This window comes from Lepisosteus platostomus, chromosome 9, assembly GCF_059453375.1.
Source record: "Lepisosteus platostomus isolate fLepPlt1 chromosome 9, fLepPlt1.hap1, whole genome shotgun sequence".
NCBI lineage: Eukaryota > Metazoa > Chordata > Actinopteri > Semionotiformes > Lepisosteidae > Lepisosteus > Lepisosteus platostomus.
Window position 1 is genome coordinate 9,307,155 of NC_142619.1, and position 16,495 is coordinate 9,323,649.

General features: G+C 37.6%; 1 protein-coding gene across 4 annotated transcripts in view; it reads left to right on the forward strand.

The window, feature by feature from the left end:
* The window catches only part of bicd1a (BICD cargo adaptor 1a), a 137,397-nt gene that overhangs the window by 112,098 nt on the left and 8,804 nt on the right, over positions 1 to 16,495 (forward strand). For all 4 annotated transcript variants that reach the window (XM_088646847.1, XM_088646843.1, XM_088646846.1 and 1 more), the window contains exons 6-7: positions 4,010 to 4,161; positions 5,688 to 5,895. In XM_088646847.1, the coding sequence (XP_088502973.1) occupies positions 4,010 to 4,161; positions 5,688 to 5,895 (360 nt within the window). The remainder of the gene's footprint in view (positions 1 to 4,009; positions 4,162 to 5,687; positions 5,896 to 16,495) is intronic.

The window sequence follows — 16,495 nt, forward strand, 5'->3', positions numbered from 1 at the left end:
ATTCATTATGACAGCTGTCACTTTACTTTAAAAAAAACAGTAATAACAATAAAGCCATCTGACATACACTATGTGGCCAAGCACTGATGGTATTGTTTCTGAATTCTACACAAGCTGTGTCTGGTGTCTGGTTTTTCCCCAAATTATAGCAGTATTCAAGACAGGAGTTTAAGAATTCAGAGATGGACATTTTCAATATTTACAATGTTTACTGTGCAGTACAGTCTACAATAGTATAACTTTTAAATTTGCATGCAATAGTTTCTTTGAACTGTAGTTTTATCATTACAATGCACATGCTTATGCAGCATAGGAAATGTTTCTCTGTATGTAATTACAGACACTTGGAATAATGAAATAATGACACTATTTGAAGCAGAAGGAGCTATCATTTTGGTGTCATTTAAAAAGCAGTTAGTTACTGTACATAGGATTCTGAGCTGCTATGGAATAAAAAAGTTCTATGTGATGTATGCATGTGGATTGAGAACTAGTCAATGGGCAGAAACCAGTACAGACAAGGATAAAAGGGGTGACATCCTTACCAGCCTACCACAGGGTTCTGCACCAGTGTTTGCCCTCTTTATTTATATCAAATATATAGATGTATTCTTTATATTAAGTGAACTTGTTATTTGGATATAAATAGGATATAATAGGAAGCAGAAAATAACATGGGGCACTTGGCAAACACCTTGCAAATGTAATTTAGGCCATTTTAGAAAGGTATTACATGTCAATAATATAATATTGAAAAATTATAAATGATAAATTATTAAAAATAATAAGATCAGCCTGATTATGTTAATTTGTTGAACTTTTCCCAGCTGTTTAGGGGAGCTATTAAATTACCGCAAAAGTATAAAGATCTGCTGTAGGAATTAATTAGAGTGTGACATTTTAAAAAATGTAATTATAAAAAAAGGACTGCTGTCTGTGAGGGTCATGGCTCTCCTCCAATCAGCTTGTACCCTCCAGTAGGGGCAGTGCTGTCTGTGAGGTTCATGGCTCTCCTCCAATCAGCACTGACCGTCCAATACAGGGCGGTACTGTCTGTGAGGGACAAGCCTCTCCTTACATTGAAGAGGATTTCCTTCATTCACCTCTGAAGTGCTGCGGAGAAGCAGCCTCACTGTAGAACAGAGGGTGAGAAGTGGGAAATTACTTCACTGCTTAAATTAAAGGAGAACTTTAGGTGGGCCAAATGGTACAAGTCCAAAGGGAAATGGAGCCAAAATACTTTCGAAAATGTAGTCGATACTTTTGAAAAGTTAACCCTAAACCCTTTTCATTACAATTAGTGTTCTTTGTTGTTAGTTTCCTGTGCCACATTCTGAAGCATATTTACAGGTAAATGATTTATAAAAGTCAGAAGCCCAGCAAAGACATATTAATTTGACACATTGTTCATGTCAAGCAATATGTATTATATCACTATTTTGACTATGGCCCAATTGATATGTCAGCTCTCAGGGCAGCTCTCTGACAACGCTTCCACCTTCCCTCACCTGCAAACCCCTCTAGCTGCCTGTCACAAAAGTCTTCCCAAAGAAAGTAGAAAATAAATAAGGAAAGCACTGTCTTCAATTATATTTGAAACTATAAGTGTTTTCCTTTGCTTTTACCATTATATTGCTGTGGGAATACATTTTGTTTGCATCTGTTCTAACAACATTATCAATGAAGAAAATTCTGGTTTGTTCTTCAGTTGGTTTTAGAATCCATTAATAAGGTATTCAAGTTCAAGGCCGTTAGTTTTCAGTTTTAGAGCATTCTGGAAAACACTTCGTATTCACTATACACAGTATGTCTCAAAGGCTTAAATAGGAAAAAGAGCCAAATCCCACCTCATTGGACATAGGTGGGACCAAACTGATTAGACTTCAGCGACACCGAAGTGGCAGGAGGTCCCAGACTTTTCTGACCCAGGCTTATCCAGCAGCATAGAACCTGGATATAGTGGTTGCATTACAGAGGTAATTTTTGAATGCTACTGGTCAAATGACAGGCTTAAGGAAAGTCAAAGCAGAGCATTAGCGCTACCTGGTGCCAAAGAGTAGAATTACATGTGGTCACATACTGTATGTAAGTCCCATAAATAGGGACTATTATATAGTTATGCATTATTCTTTTCTGCTAAGCCAGTTTGTATTATATTCTTTTATAAAGCCAATAAACCTTTATTTGAAGTTATCTTTCCCTTTAGATCCTGATCAATCTTAAAAATGCCCATGTTACAATATTATTTATTAATTTGTAAGGATAATTCAAATCCCAGTTTCACCAAGCTGAACAGTATCTACATAATACAGTAGATTTGTGGAAGGCTAAAAGTAATTTACTCATGTGGTTGAAGGCGATTCATTGGATCTTCAGGTAACAATGAATGAAATTTTAAGATCAGGAAAACATAAGCATAAAACATAAGGCTTAAATAGGAAAACATAAAACATAATTAAGTTTATAACATAAGCAATTCAGTTTGGCATAAGTATTATAAGTGTTATATTATAAGTGTGGCTACAGCAAAATCTGTCCCTTGAATAATTTTAAATCATTTCAGTAATTTACTTGAATAATTTCTCATTTTCTCAGATTCAATGGGCTATATGACCAGCATTCACTCCTAGCAGTTTATATGCTCTTATAATAGTTTCATTTTAAATTTTGCACTTACTTTACAATTCCTGGAATGAGTACCTGATTAAAAGCTGTCTCCTAGTTGGATGATAGGACATGCTCTGGGGAACCCTGCAGTAGTGCAGCAATTTAAATCTGTTTTCATGTCTACAGCCCTCAGGGACTTATTAAACATAAAATACTAAACATATTTTTTTATAATAATATATTTTTTTATTTATTTAAATCTGCATAACGGATGTTAGACTATACTTTACGTGTAGCTGAGTGTAGTACTGTATACAGTATATCAAATATTTCATGAGGTACAATAACATCCAAGAATTACATCCTTTGTGCATGTTTGGAATACCTGGTGAAATAGGTTAATCCACTTCATTAATGGGTAGCCTCTCTATAAGAAAAGGAGGCTCCAACCCCATTTGGAAGGGGATTCACAGAGAGTGAACCAAGGGGTAGGTGCAAGGAGGAAATGGGATCTGGATCTTCACCTGCGTCAGACATTTATATTCAATATATAAGGCTAAGTTCCGTAATGATGGTGATTAGGAACATCTGTGTAAGATTCTTGAAATGTATTTGATTCCTACAGTACCAAGGTTTGTAACAAGATAATTCCAAAAGTGGGTTTCAGTTCATTAGTTGAAAGACCACATAATTTAATATTATTTCAATTATATTAAATAATGTATTTCCTAACGTGCCTTCCTAACGTGATCATGATCATGTAAAGAAAGCTTTTTCAGAAACATGGCAGTCTAGCACATATTCTGTGTTTTAACCCCTTTTCTTTCAAAAGTATAGCCCACAATGAACAATGAAATACATACAGTACAATACATTTACAATCAGTTACTCTTTTTAACCTCAGGCCTCAGTGCAGGTGTGAGAAAATATTTGTGTCTTTCATACTGTCAATTTTTTAATTCCAGTGCCTCCAGGCTGGAATACTGTATATATAATTATCTTGTTGAACATCAATTTACTGTTATCCTTTGTTTTATACATATTTTGATTTCTATGTTACTCTGTGGTTTACTGATTTTACTGTGATTTAACACTGCTTTTACCACACTGTAATACAGTATACTTGTAGAAGGGACCAAATTTAATTTCTTGTACAGTATTGTTTTCAATGCTTGAATAACATTGTGTTTTTCTACACCGTATTGTATCCTAAATGAGCGATAAAAAACATTGAATGCGGTTCTAGTGTCGAGATTATTTATGCTCTTCGATTATTCGTTAGTTATATTTTTGCCTGCCCAAAGCCTTTTTGAACACCGATTAAGTGAGGTTCTCTTCACAATTTCTTTTTTCCTAAAATAAATAATGAGGAAATTAATGTTTGTTTTCCACTATTGCACAGACAGCTGAGGTTGCTTTGGCAAATCTGAAAAGCAAATATGAGAATGAGAAGTCCATGGTGACAGAGACCATGATGAAACTGCGGAATGAACTGAAGGCACTGAAGGAGGACGCTGCCACCTTCTCTTCCCTGAGGGCCATGTTTGCTACCAGGTGAGGAGTCACAGGACCTCTGAGTGTCCAGGAGAAATTATCTGCAGTGCAAATTCACAGGTAGAACCACCTCAAAGTGCTTTACAAGAGCCGAATTCCAAACACAAACTCTATAATGAACCTTTTCAAGAACACTGTTCACTTGGGTGCCCTGTTGTAACCACAAGAAGCTTATTCCGACTTATTTTCTTCTTGGCATCTCCTTTCACCTTTTCATTTTAGTACGTTTTAGTTCTTTTTTAGTTCACTTAAATATCTCACAGCTGGCTCACAAATGTACCTTTTGACCAACTGCAAGTGTCACTGTCCCTGAGAGAGAAGTATTGTACAATTATACCACCACAAACCTCCCAGTGCTCAGGAAGTGTCATGAATCACTGGTCCACCCTACTTTGACAGCACTCTGAAATGGGACTGTAGGAAACGAAAACCTATTGGCTGAAGGACTTTCAAGACATCCAAGTACATTGGCTAAAGAATTACTGAGCACTAATGATGCCCTCCATATACACCAGGCATTCTAGTGTTAAAAGTGATTAATTTCAACATCTTCAGACTTCCACAGTTCACTTCACTGGTTGGTTTAAATGGTGCAACAATCTAAAATAACATTTTCCCACATTGTCTCCACACACATTGTGGAGTGTGAAATGGCATTCATCTGTGAAGAATCACTCTCTCTGTCATCAGCTAACAGGTTCTTTGGCAAAACAGAACACAGCAATTTTATCTTGCAGATATGAATGATACCCTGAATGGCCTCTAAGCATGAAGATCATTTTTATCGACTCAGAGCTACGGTCATTGTGCTGACGCATGGGTCTTTGCTGCAGTCTGAAAACAATTATGCAGATAGATGGTCCTGGGCTGAGTGTGATGGCTCTCTGCCTTACGTGGCTTGTCCCATACAAAGCCTGTAGGATGTTTCAATCTCTAGACAAAACATTTCACATAGAAAACCTCATACAGTACATGTTGTTAACAAACCATTCAATCCAAATCAAGCTTTATCGTCCCCTGAGGGAAATTTGTTTTATGGCAGAGTTCTAAACAACAATACAAAAAAAACAGGCAAACAAAGAGTACAGTACAACAGTTGTTTTACATTGTTGAAAGAGAGATTGTAGAGGGAATTAAAGATTTCCTTCCTATTGGTGTTATACCAGGGGGCATCTCCCAGAGTACTGTGAATGCATAATGGAGGGGATGAGCCACTATTGCTCTTAGCCAAGTAGATACCAGTGTGTCTCTGGACTGTGGGAGGAAACTGGAGCTCACGAAGGAAAACCATTGCGCACATGTGCCACCCTAATTGCCTTATGCCATTAAAATGTTAAAAATGTATCTTGATGCTTTGTATTCACAAAAACAGTTTTATTCAATTCATCACCACTGATCTGAGTACCACGGCACCCTCTCACACACCACTTACAGCCCGTAACTTGCAGTTTCCTGTACTGCAAACCTGATGATCACAAGTATTGATGAAGACCAGTAGCCAAAGCTCTTGTGTCTGTGCCTCGCAGGTGCGACGAGTATGTGACGCAGCTGGACGAGATGCAGCGGCAGCTGGCGGCGGCAGAGGACGAAAAGAAGACGCTGAACTCGTTGCTTCGCATGGCCATCCAGCAGAAACTGGCCCTCACTCAGAGGCTGGAAGACCTGGAGTTCGATCACGAGCAGTCCCATCGCACCCGGGGCAAGGTGGCCAAAATCAAGAGCGGCACTCCCAAAGTAAGTCGAAAGGCAGCGGCCGGCACGCCCTTCCCAGCAGCCCACACACCGCCAGCTACAGTAGACAGCCCCAACGCACTCCTAGGCAGTCCGCCTTCCCTCGAAGGTACGCCCTCCTGGACAGTAGGTGCCTCGCCGTTTAACATAGGCAACCCGCAGTGGACTTTAGGCACTCAGCACTTTACTGTAGATCCTATGTCGTTCACCACAGACTTGCGGCCACTCACTCCCAACACCACTGACAATAGTCACCTCTCTGAAGTAGAATCCCGGCAATCCTCCATACAATATCGGTCACCTGTGCCACGCACACGGCCGTCTACGCTGGGAACCCCACGACTGGTTATAGACGTGCCCACCTACACCCTTGTAACTCCTCCCACTACTCCTGGCCATCCACTATCCCAAACCCACAACTCCTAACACTGACAGTATAGAGGAGATCTGGGCTGTTGACACTAAGAGGAAGACAAACTGATTTGCTTTGTTTACATGGGGCCTTGTAAAGCAGTATGACCCACATCAGCTTTTGTAAGACTTTTCCTCAGGGATAAAAACTGAAAGGAGCACATGTTGCCCCTGCCTTCTCATTACACCGCTGACCAGTGGTACTCTCGCCGAAAAAAAAACAAAAACATCTTTGGTTTATATTTGCGGATGTTTGTTTTCTCGGGATAATTCTTTTGAAAAGTGTTCGTTTAGGAGAAGCACTTGTGTGGGCAGTGCTCAGTATTTGTAAGACATATATTGTTTTGTTTTTCTAAAAAAGGGGAAACCAAAGACTTTTGTGTCAATTTACATTCTTTTGAGTGGATTAGCTTCTAGTTTGTGGAAGTCGAGAAGAATTGAAAAAGTCATTTGGCGTTTTAGTAGCATGTCAAAGTTGCCTCTATCAAAAACCACAGAAAAGCATGAAGTAGTAGAGTTATCCAATCCAATATTTCTTGCTATAAATTCATAATACAATGACATTGTTTGAATACTGAAAAAAAAATTCTTGAATGAAACAGCCAACTGCTGTGTTTGGAATTCTTCTTCAAATGTGAGTTAGGACCCAACTTTATAATAGTAGAATAATTGTTTTAACTATTAAACTGAAGTTTTATTTAATCGAGTCAGGCACAACAGATACCGTTGAAATGCTCAAATTACAGTCACAACTGTTTCAGCAAATAGTCAATGTTTCCTACTTATCAACTGCATGCAATTGTGTAGATAGAAAAATATGGCTACATAGTTTTTATAGTCATATTTCCAAAAGGGCAGAAAAGGTGAAACCGTCCTTTTGTCTTCTTAACTATTAAATCACCTATTGAAAACTCAGGGAATTCAACATAAAGACCATTACAACCCCAATACAAGTTCAGTTCTGTGAGTGGGATTTCATCATATCAAGAAAAAAGTGATAAGTTAGTCTTTTTTGCTAAATGTTCTCTTTCTTGTGTAGTTTTCTTTACTATCACTAAGTAAAATAAGAGCTTTCTTATTTCTTAATAAGAGAAATCTTATTTCTTAAACATGTGCTTTGTACCAGATCCAAGTAAAACAGTTTTTGCACATATACTGTACTATGAAGTGCAAGATACATGGTCCTCTAATATACAGTGCTATAAACACCCACAAGTATTGAAATAATGTGTCTATAAGTTTTCTTTCTATTATTCACTTTCTAACAACTGAAAACACAATTTTAGGATATATAGCATATAATTAAAATTAAGTTATGCTATGTTGAAATTGTTTAATGTACTAGAAAGGCCTCATATACTGTAGAATATTGTGTATAATTTTGGTTACCATATTATAGAAAAGGTATTCTTCTCTCGATTCAGTCCAGAAAAGAGCAACCATAGACATTCCAGAGCTAAATGTCAATATTACAAGGGATGCTAATACAAGTATTCAAACTCCTTGAAGTTTCTTTCTTTCAAAGTAGATTTCTTCAGAATGAACAGTGAAATATGAACTAGAGGGCACAAGTAGAAACTACATGGAAATGCATTTAAAAACTAAGACCAGGAAGCACGTCTTTACCTAAAGGGTTCTGAGAGTATGTATCAAGATAGCCAGCCATATTGTTGAAGTTGATACCATGGCTTTGTTCAATTTTCCATCTCATTTTTTGGGCACAATTAACTTCGCACCATAAATGCTGTTCCAGATATAGAAATGATTTTGACACATAAAACCAAAATGAATATCTATCAAAAGTAAACATGAGGCAAAGTGAACCCCCTTCCTTTTTGTAAACAATTTCCTTCAAATGTATAGAACAGTTTTCCTTTCAGTCATGCATCACAACACCTACAAAGCAAAGATATGAAACTCTGCTTTAAACTTTCCGTACAACATACAGTACTTTGTCTTTAAACCAGTAGCATGTTTTATTAAGTACATGACCCTGTAAGTCTTTATTTACTAAAATATGGTGGTTAATGATCCAGACATTTACAGCCTGTGACTATCTACTGTATCAGCCTATAATATCATAAGTGAAGAAGCTGAGATGTCGCCTTCAGCTTTCCCCCTATGTACTGTATACCTGTATGTTTGTAAAATGTTATTTCAAAAAATTATTGTGCATTTGTAAATCAAAATAAAGTAGTTCAGAAATGATCATGGGCAGCACAGTGGCGCAGTGGTTAGCATTTCTATCTCACAGTGCTAGGGCCCAGGTTTCGATTCTGAACTTGGGGTGTTATCTGTGTGGAGTTTGTGTGTTCTCGCCATATTCATATGGGTTTTTGCCAGTGTTCTGGTGTCCTCCAATAGTCCAAAGGCATACTGGAAGGTTAATTGGCTTCTAGGAAAACTGGCCCTGGTGTGAGTGTGTGCATGTCTGTGTTTTTGACTGTGTGTGCCCTGTGATGGATTAGTGTATCCTGCATTGTGCCCATTGCTAGTTAGGACAGGCTCCAGCTCCCCACAACCCTGAATTGGGTGAAGAGGTGAGAAAATGGATGGATGGATATGTGATCACATATTAATTGCAAATTAATTAAAATATAAAAAATGTTCACCCCCAAAAAAGAGAATCACAAGTAGAATGATAGCAATTCAATTGGAGAATTATTCAGCTAAAAAAATTAAACTGAATTCTCCTGTCAAGATCTGTACAAAAAGTGCATTATCTCACATATTAAAAAACATCCTAACCTTTAAAACAAAGCAGTTTCCCTGCAGGTGCAAAAGAGATTTAAAGGTCAGTTGTGATTTCAGAGCAATAAATAATAACATTCATTCCACAATGAAACTTTAAACATTCCAGGTGAAGATACTTTCTAAATAAAGATACAATATGTTCCTCTTTATATTGTTAAATAGACACTAATTCTTATGACTTTTGAATAGAATAATTAGTCAAAAACTTGAAAGGACCTTCTTTTAAATCTGTGTGACACATTCCTGTAAACCTTTGGTTAAATTATCCTTGTTTTATAAGTCTCAACTTTACAGGTCTTGATTATTCTGATAGGGAAATAATGCAATCCATCCATTTTCAGTTATGCTTTGAAGGGTCACAGTGAGCCAGACCCTAACCAGCAGTCACAGGGCACAAGGTGGGACTTTGCCAAGGTCTGGATGCCAGTTAATGTATTTAATCAATCAAGCAAGTAACTAACCTGATTGCTTTCACTTGGACTCCAAAATGGTTCACATATAAAACAGGACCTCCTTCATTTCCCACAGCAGGGCAGCACCCAGGTAGGAGTGCACAAGACAGTCGTGAGGTACAAGCCCAGAGTGGAATTTAGACACAATATCACTACTTTTTCTATATGGGCCAAGGCATCTTTAATGAGCAAGTATCCAAAGTGCCAGTTAAAATATCTCATCCCAAGAACAAGATTTCCAATAGTAGTGTCCCTGAAACCATAGATAAAATTGAAATCATTGTTTGGGTCATTTTCTCTTAAACAGGATTGTATATACAGGTACATGTATTTGTACTATACTGTAAGTCGCATAACAAAAGAACTAAGCTTAATAAGAATTAGGCGATGGTTTCAATTTAGAACATATGTAATATATGATATAATATATGATACTGTACATATTTTATGTGTCAATTAAAATGAGATTTCTAGCCTGATAAAAACAATCTTCTGAACAAGTGTTTACCAGAATTACCAAACATATAAACTTACTGTATGTCTGAAGGAACAAGTAATAATAGGTTTATTCCATGCTGTAAAAAAGAAGAAGAAAAACACAACGTTTCCACGGCCGAAACGTTGTGTTTTCTTTCTTCTTTTTAACAGCATGGAATAAACCCATTACTTGTTCCTTTGCAACCTACGCATGCTGACGCAGCTACCCACCTGTATGTCTGAAGACTTGTGACAAAATCACCTTGTTTTATCATTTGTGTTGCATTAATACACTATGCTGTGCTTTAAAAGTGTAGAACACCTTTTAAATTCTTCCAGAATAACAGAAGGCATCTTTTGCAATAAGATATAACATCCCAATTTGTCAGAGAGTATACTAATAGCCTTATAGTGCAAACTATTTTTTTTTGTTCCACAGAAGTGAACTGAACAAAATCTCCTCTGGACTTGGGCTTTTTTTTGTTCTATGGGAAAGGGTTTTAGAAAAGTAATTAACAGTGTTTCTGGAATTTCTACAGGCCAAACAGCTGATATTAGAAGACCTTGAAAAATACTCTGCGGAGAATCTTAACAAACTGCTGTGTGAGTTGTAACCCAAAACTTGGCTTCCAAACCTTTTGCACTTGCTTTTGGACGAGCTTTTTGACACAATTGTTCTTTGAGTTAGTAGAAGGTAAAACTATTTAATAGTAAGAATGAAACAGCCTACTGGACATATAGAGGTCTATACAGTCCTGATATCATGGGTCAGTCACAGAAATAGGTCTGGTTTACATATCCTGAATAGATCATTTCCTTGAGGATCCTTGCTTTGTCCCTATTACTGTTCCATCCTGTAGATACTGTATTTTACGGTAATAGGATTTGGAAACTTTGTTTTATGCTTCCCCTGTTTGTGTAAAATCCAATTTTCCACAGCTAAACATCCAGACAACCACTCTCATGTAAAGTACTTCTTGTACAAGGTGTGTGACTTTTGGCTTGAAAGAGAAGAATAAAAATTACATTGCTTGGTAATTATTTACCACATCGTTATTCTGATAACACAGCAGAAGTAACCAGTGATGCCTCAGGAAACAGAAAATGCAAAGCACTTTTTCTGGAAGGTATCAAGGACACATGAGAGGGCAATATCATGCCACCACTTGTTTGCCCACATGAAGTTAAAAAATTAACTTCCAAACCCGAGTAGGAGTTTTCAACTTTTTACTGGAAAAGCAGATGGATGTTACCTGAGTAAAAAAAAAAGAAAGTTACTTAAACAGTAGTAGCAACTTATAAGTGAAATATAATATGATCATGTTTAATGCACCTTAAGCTTCTTAAATACACATACAGTAAATATTTTTAAAAGCTTTCATCTGAGGTTCTAAGTGTTTGGTTAAAGCACAGAATAAAAAAGTGGATACAAAGGTTAAAGTTAGTTTGAGTAAGGTAGAGCAACTCTGTGACACTCTGTCACTGTGATAGCATTAAATGTAATTACTGTAAGCCTGAAGCAAACACAGTGTGATATTAGAAACCTAGATTCATGACTACAGATTGTATGTTTTTAGTAATCATCCCTTAGTATCATGATGGCAGCATTTACCTGATCTACATAATAAATGAGTCCCAGCATGTCTCACAATGCTAGATGAGATGTTTTTTGACTGTGGCCCAGACAAATTTAAACAGCACTAGGCAGAATTTTTGCTATAACAAAGAGCAACACCAAGCAGAGCTGAAATGCTTGAAGTACCACATCTTAAAACAGCTAAAAGTACAGTATATTAAAATCCTAAGAAAGATGATGGAAAAGAAGTCTTTAAATAAAAGAACACTTTAAATAGCATAAAGGAAACAACGAAAGAAATTTAAAGTATATATTAAATCATAAAGCAGACAAAGTATTGCCAAAATCTTGACCCCTGTGTGATTTATCGCTATGCATTATTTTGTAAAGTGTGATATAAAAGCAGAGTTTGAGTTGCTTTGGGATACACGGGTGATGTAAGGTACAAGCCCACATGGAGACAGAGACTAGATTGGAGTGTAGAAATAAAAAGAGTTTTAATTCATGCCAGGTACAGACTTGTTCAGAAGTATAAATAAGTAACACAATTAAGTAATGTAAAAATACAGTAGTGCTAGTCCAGGAGACATCACCAAAGTTAAAATGTAACCTGGAAAATTAAAAGCCATAGGAATCTAAAGCAAAGCATGTACAGTACATAAATCTAGAACCAGTTATTAAACAGAAAAAGGAGATGATTATCTTCAGTCTTGAACAAAGGAAATTGACAGGAGAATTGATCCAAGTACATAAAATCGTATATGGTAACGTACAGATAGAGGCAAACCATAGGACTATCTCAGTAGTGAAGAAGGGCACAGGATGAAAACTGGCAACCCAAAGGGAATTTGGTTAGGACAGGAAAACACTTTGCCTGTGTGTGGATAAAGCTCTTAGTTGGATGGGTGACACCCAAATTCTGGGTTCTTCCAAGAAACTGCTAGATGGAATTTTTTATTTCCTTGGCTATAAAAAACCAATTGTGTGTGTTAGGCCAAGTGGCCACCTTCCAACCTTGTGAGGAAAGGTTCACCGACTTTATTATGTTTAAGTGTGTTTGTATGCAAGCAGGTACATTACTCAAGGTGCCTCTTTCTTTGAGTATATAGACATGCACAAAGCAGTAGTACTAAACCAAATAAGATCCTATGCAGTTGGCTATAAGCAGTTTAGTTTTGGTTAGTTAGATACCAAACGTGTCTGTGAAGTAGGTCTCTTCTACTTGCCCAAAAAACAATTCCCCCAAGATGCGCTTTTATCCCTTTCTTTGAGGCACCCTATGTTACAGTTTATTTGTGGCTCTTTTTATTTCCTAATGCATGTGCTGAGCCTCACGTGTCTTGGGAATGGCACTGGTAAGAATTCAGGAGTCCTTTTTGTTTTCCTCTCAGTACCACTGCCCTGCCTCTCCCCGGAACTTGCCTTAGAGCAGCACAGGGTACTGACATCCACTTGGTCCACCCTGCAGCATGCCCTGTGCCAGAGAACTCTCCTCACTACCACATCCTCATACTGCACAGTTCTGGAGCAAGGATTCCCAGTCCTGGTCCTGGTAATCCACAAACCTGCTGGTTTGTGTTCAAGCTGAGCTGAACTGTGAACCCTCATGGGTCTAATTATAGTTACTCTCAACTTTTTAAAACTTAAATACATTAGAGGTTGCCTTTTTAAAGTCCTAAATGTGGCCCATAAAATGGAGACATTATGAGGGGAAAGATTTCCCATGAGAAATAATGGAAATGTGGGTCACTGGGGACTGGGATGATGTAATTATTTCCAGGAGGACATTAACTGTGACATATTTCTCCATAAGAATCAATATACTTCAACAGTAATAGGGACAATATACAGTAAATCCACAGTAGTATAATGTGTAGGGTGCATAGTCGTTTTCTGTGTGTAAACCAAATGATTACTATAATAACTCATTAATTTAAGCACTTAACATTTGAAACCAGAATTTGAAAATTCACAGCAGTAAGGGATGTGGAATGCTATAGACGTACAAGATGGCGTGCTGTATCGTTTATTTACAGTACACAGGAAGATGAAAGCAAAATAATGTTAAAATTAATCTTTTATGTACAATATAATACTACATAAAGTTACATTTAATACTGTACATGTGACAAATAAAGACATTTAATACTATATAGAATAAAAATACGTTAACTTATCTACAGTAGCAGCCTAGTTTGCTTGCACTTCTTAATGTTTCTCTGAACCTCTTGGTCAGATTTTACTAGAAATTTGTCAGTTTTCACACAATGGACTCCATTTTTAGGGTGCAGTTTGTGTCCTTTTGATGTAAAGCTGGGGACTTTACATGCACGGTCACACAAAGTCGTTGACATAAGAGTGGGGCAATGTTAAGTGGGGACCCCCTGTATTACACTTCAGAAATGTTCATTATTGGCAAACAGTTTGTGTCCTAGCACTGTTCTTGTTAGTTCAATCAATGTTTCAGTTGAGTAAATGTGATAAGTGAAGCACTCCCTGCCCAAGAATTCACTCTCTAGACATTAATTCTGCCATTTAATAAAACAAGGGTCTTCTTAGAGTGTTAAAGTAGAACTATCTAGATTTTACTTCTGTAAATCGCTTATTGTCCTGCTAAATAAACAACTTGACATGAACAAAAGGCCCCAGGATGACGTTTACAATAGTTTCTCCACTTTATTGTGTGCTAGACTTCTCACCTGGTTGTCATAATATGGGTAATTAGAAGAAGCCATGAGTGAAATTAGAGGTGTGAGTAATGCCAGATACTAGATACATTACTTTTTATCCAGGTTTTTGCCGACATCGCAGAGCTGCACAAATTGAAGAAATTTGAAGTGCTGATTCTTGGTCAAAGAGGTTTAATTGGATGCTAAATTGAGTAGAGGAGAACCAAGTGATGTATCTCTGCTGTCCTCACATCCTCCAGCAGTCAAGGTTAATAGATTCTCTGTGTCTACACAAAGGCAGTGCAACCAAGCCAACGATTATGTGTCAAAATCATCAGGTTTAATATATATACTGTTTACCAGCAAACCAGATAGGCTTGTGGAAGAGAATTGAAAAAGAAGTCTGTATTTTGTATATACACTGATGGAAAAAGAAACGCAACATTTTCTGGAATGAGAATACTATAGTTATAGCTTATGTACTTTCACAAAAAATTGTGAATTTGTTTTAAGCCCTCTGACCAGCAATACAGCTTTTGCAGTGAGGCATTGCAATTTTCTAATCACATGAAAGCTCGTTAGGTGCCCCTTTACCCAACGAAGTCCAGGTGGAACAATGCCTGATCAGGTCACCTTTAAAAAGGCCTTAATTCAAAGTTTAGGTCACTGCAAGATGAAGGCCACACTTAATCAGTTTTCTGTGCATTCTATAATGCCTTGGTTATCACCAGGAGAGGGCTATTGGCATGTAGGCATGTCATGTGCCAGCGTTGCCAGACACTATGGAGTAAGCTGCTCCATTGTGTCCCGACTGCAGAGAAGGTTTCAGCAGGACAGATGACCTTCCAAGATCGGGTCGCCCTTGAGTGACCACACCAGAGCAGGACCAACCCATCAGACTGGTCCATCAGAGAGATCGTTTCAGATCTGCAACCGGTACTGCTGCTGAAACTGCTGGTAGACACAATACCCGCATCAGTGACAGGACAGTGAGGCTCCATGCTGCTGGCCTTAGGGCAAGTCGACCTGTCAGAGGCCCTCTGCTCAAACCTCCTAGATGTCACACACGACTGGGTCGGGCCAGACAGAGGCTGCGATAGACCCGTCAGCAGTGGCATCAGGTCCTCTTCACAGATGAGTCACTCTTCAGCCTGTTCCACGCAGACAGGAGGGCCAGAGTGTGGAGGAGGAGGTGTTGCATTTTTTTTCCATCAGTATATATATGTTCTCATTTCCCCAAAAGCAGACAAATAGGAAATGTTATCATTCACTAGCTTGATCATTTATGCTTCTATTTATAAAGATTACTTCAATTTAGAGAGAAGAATCGCAATTTGGTGATCAAGGATTTTCATGTAGCAGGGATGTTTAATTTTATGCATGTGCAGAAACGTTTTACCCACTTGAATTTGCCGAGCCTTCTGGATATTTATTTGTGTTCACCAAAACGTATTCCTTCTGAAGAAATGATCGCAAACTAAACTCTGACTGTGGAAGACTTGTTGAAGAGAAATCCTATGATTGTACACTGTTGTCAGATAAAGTCAGTAACTTAGTATTTCACAGTTTGATTAGTAGCAGTACTACAATGCAACATAGACACTAGCATCTGTTGAAACAGTACATGAGCTTTTCAAAGTATATACAATATTTTTTATGAAAAGACACTAAGCAAATTAATTTGTGGACATTTGAATAACACATGTATTCACAAATATGTTATGTAAATGTCTACATTGCCACATACTGGACTGCATTATATACAACCCTTAAATCTGAAACTATAGTAGCAGCCACAATACTGTATATGGTTTCTCCATGCTGTAGTAACTCTAAGGAGAAAAATTTGACTGATTAATGACCCCAGTCATAAGTTCATTATAAGTGAGCAATATTTTCCTTGTTTTGACATATGTTTGACCGCCAGCATTAAACCTACTAACTCAGTTGCTATGCATGTTTTGACCAGCAGAAGACATTAATGGCTCCAATTCTGTGCTAAAGAGATACATCTCTTAAGAACAAGCATGCCATTCTTTTAATAACTGCTTACAAACCGAAAACAGGCACATGTGGTTATATATGGAATATAAATATGGAAATTTATAACGTAGGTATTTTTATTGTGATAAAAACTGTCTGATGTCTAACGTCATTGTCACAGTCTCATATGTCCTTGAATGCAAAAGATCCACATGCTGTATTTCACATTATCTTCAGTCACCTTCCCACTAGTAAAATGCATTAGAGTGCTCTGGTTTTAA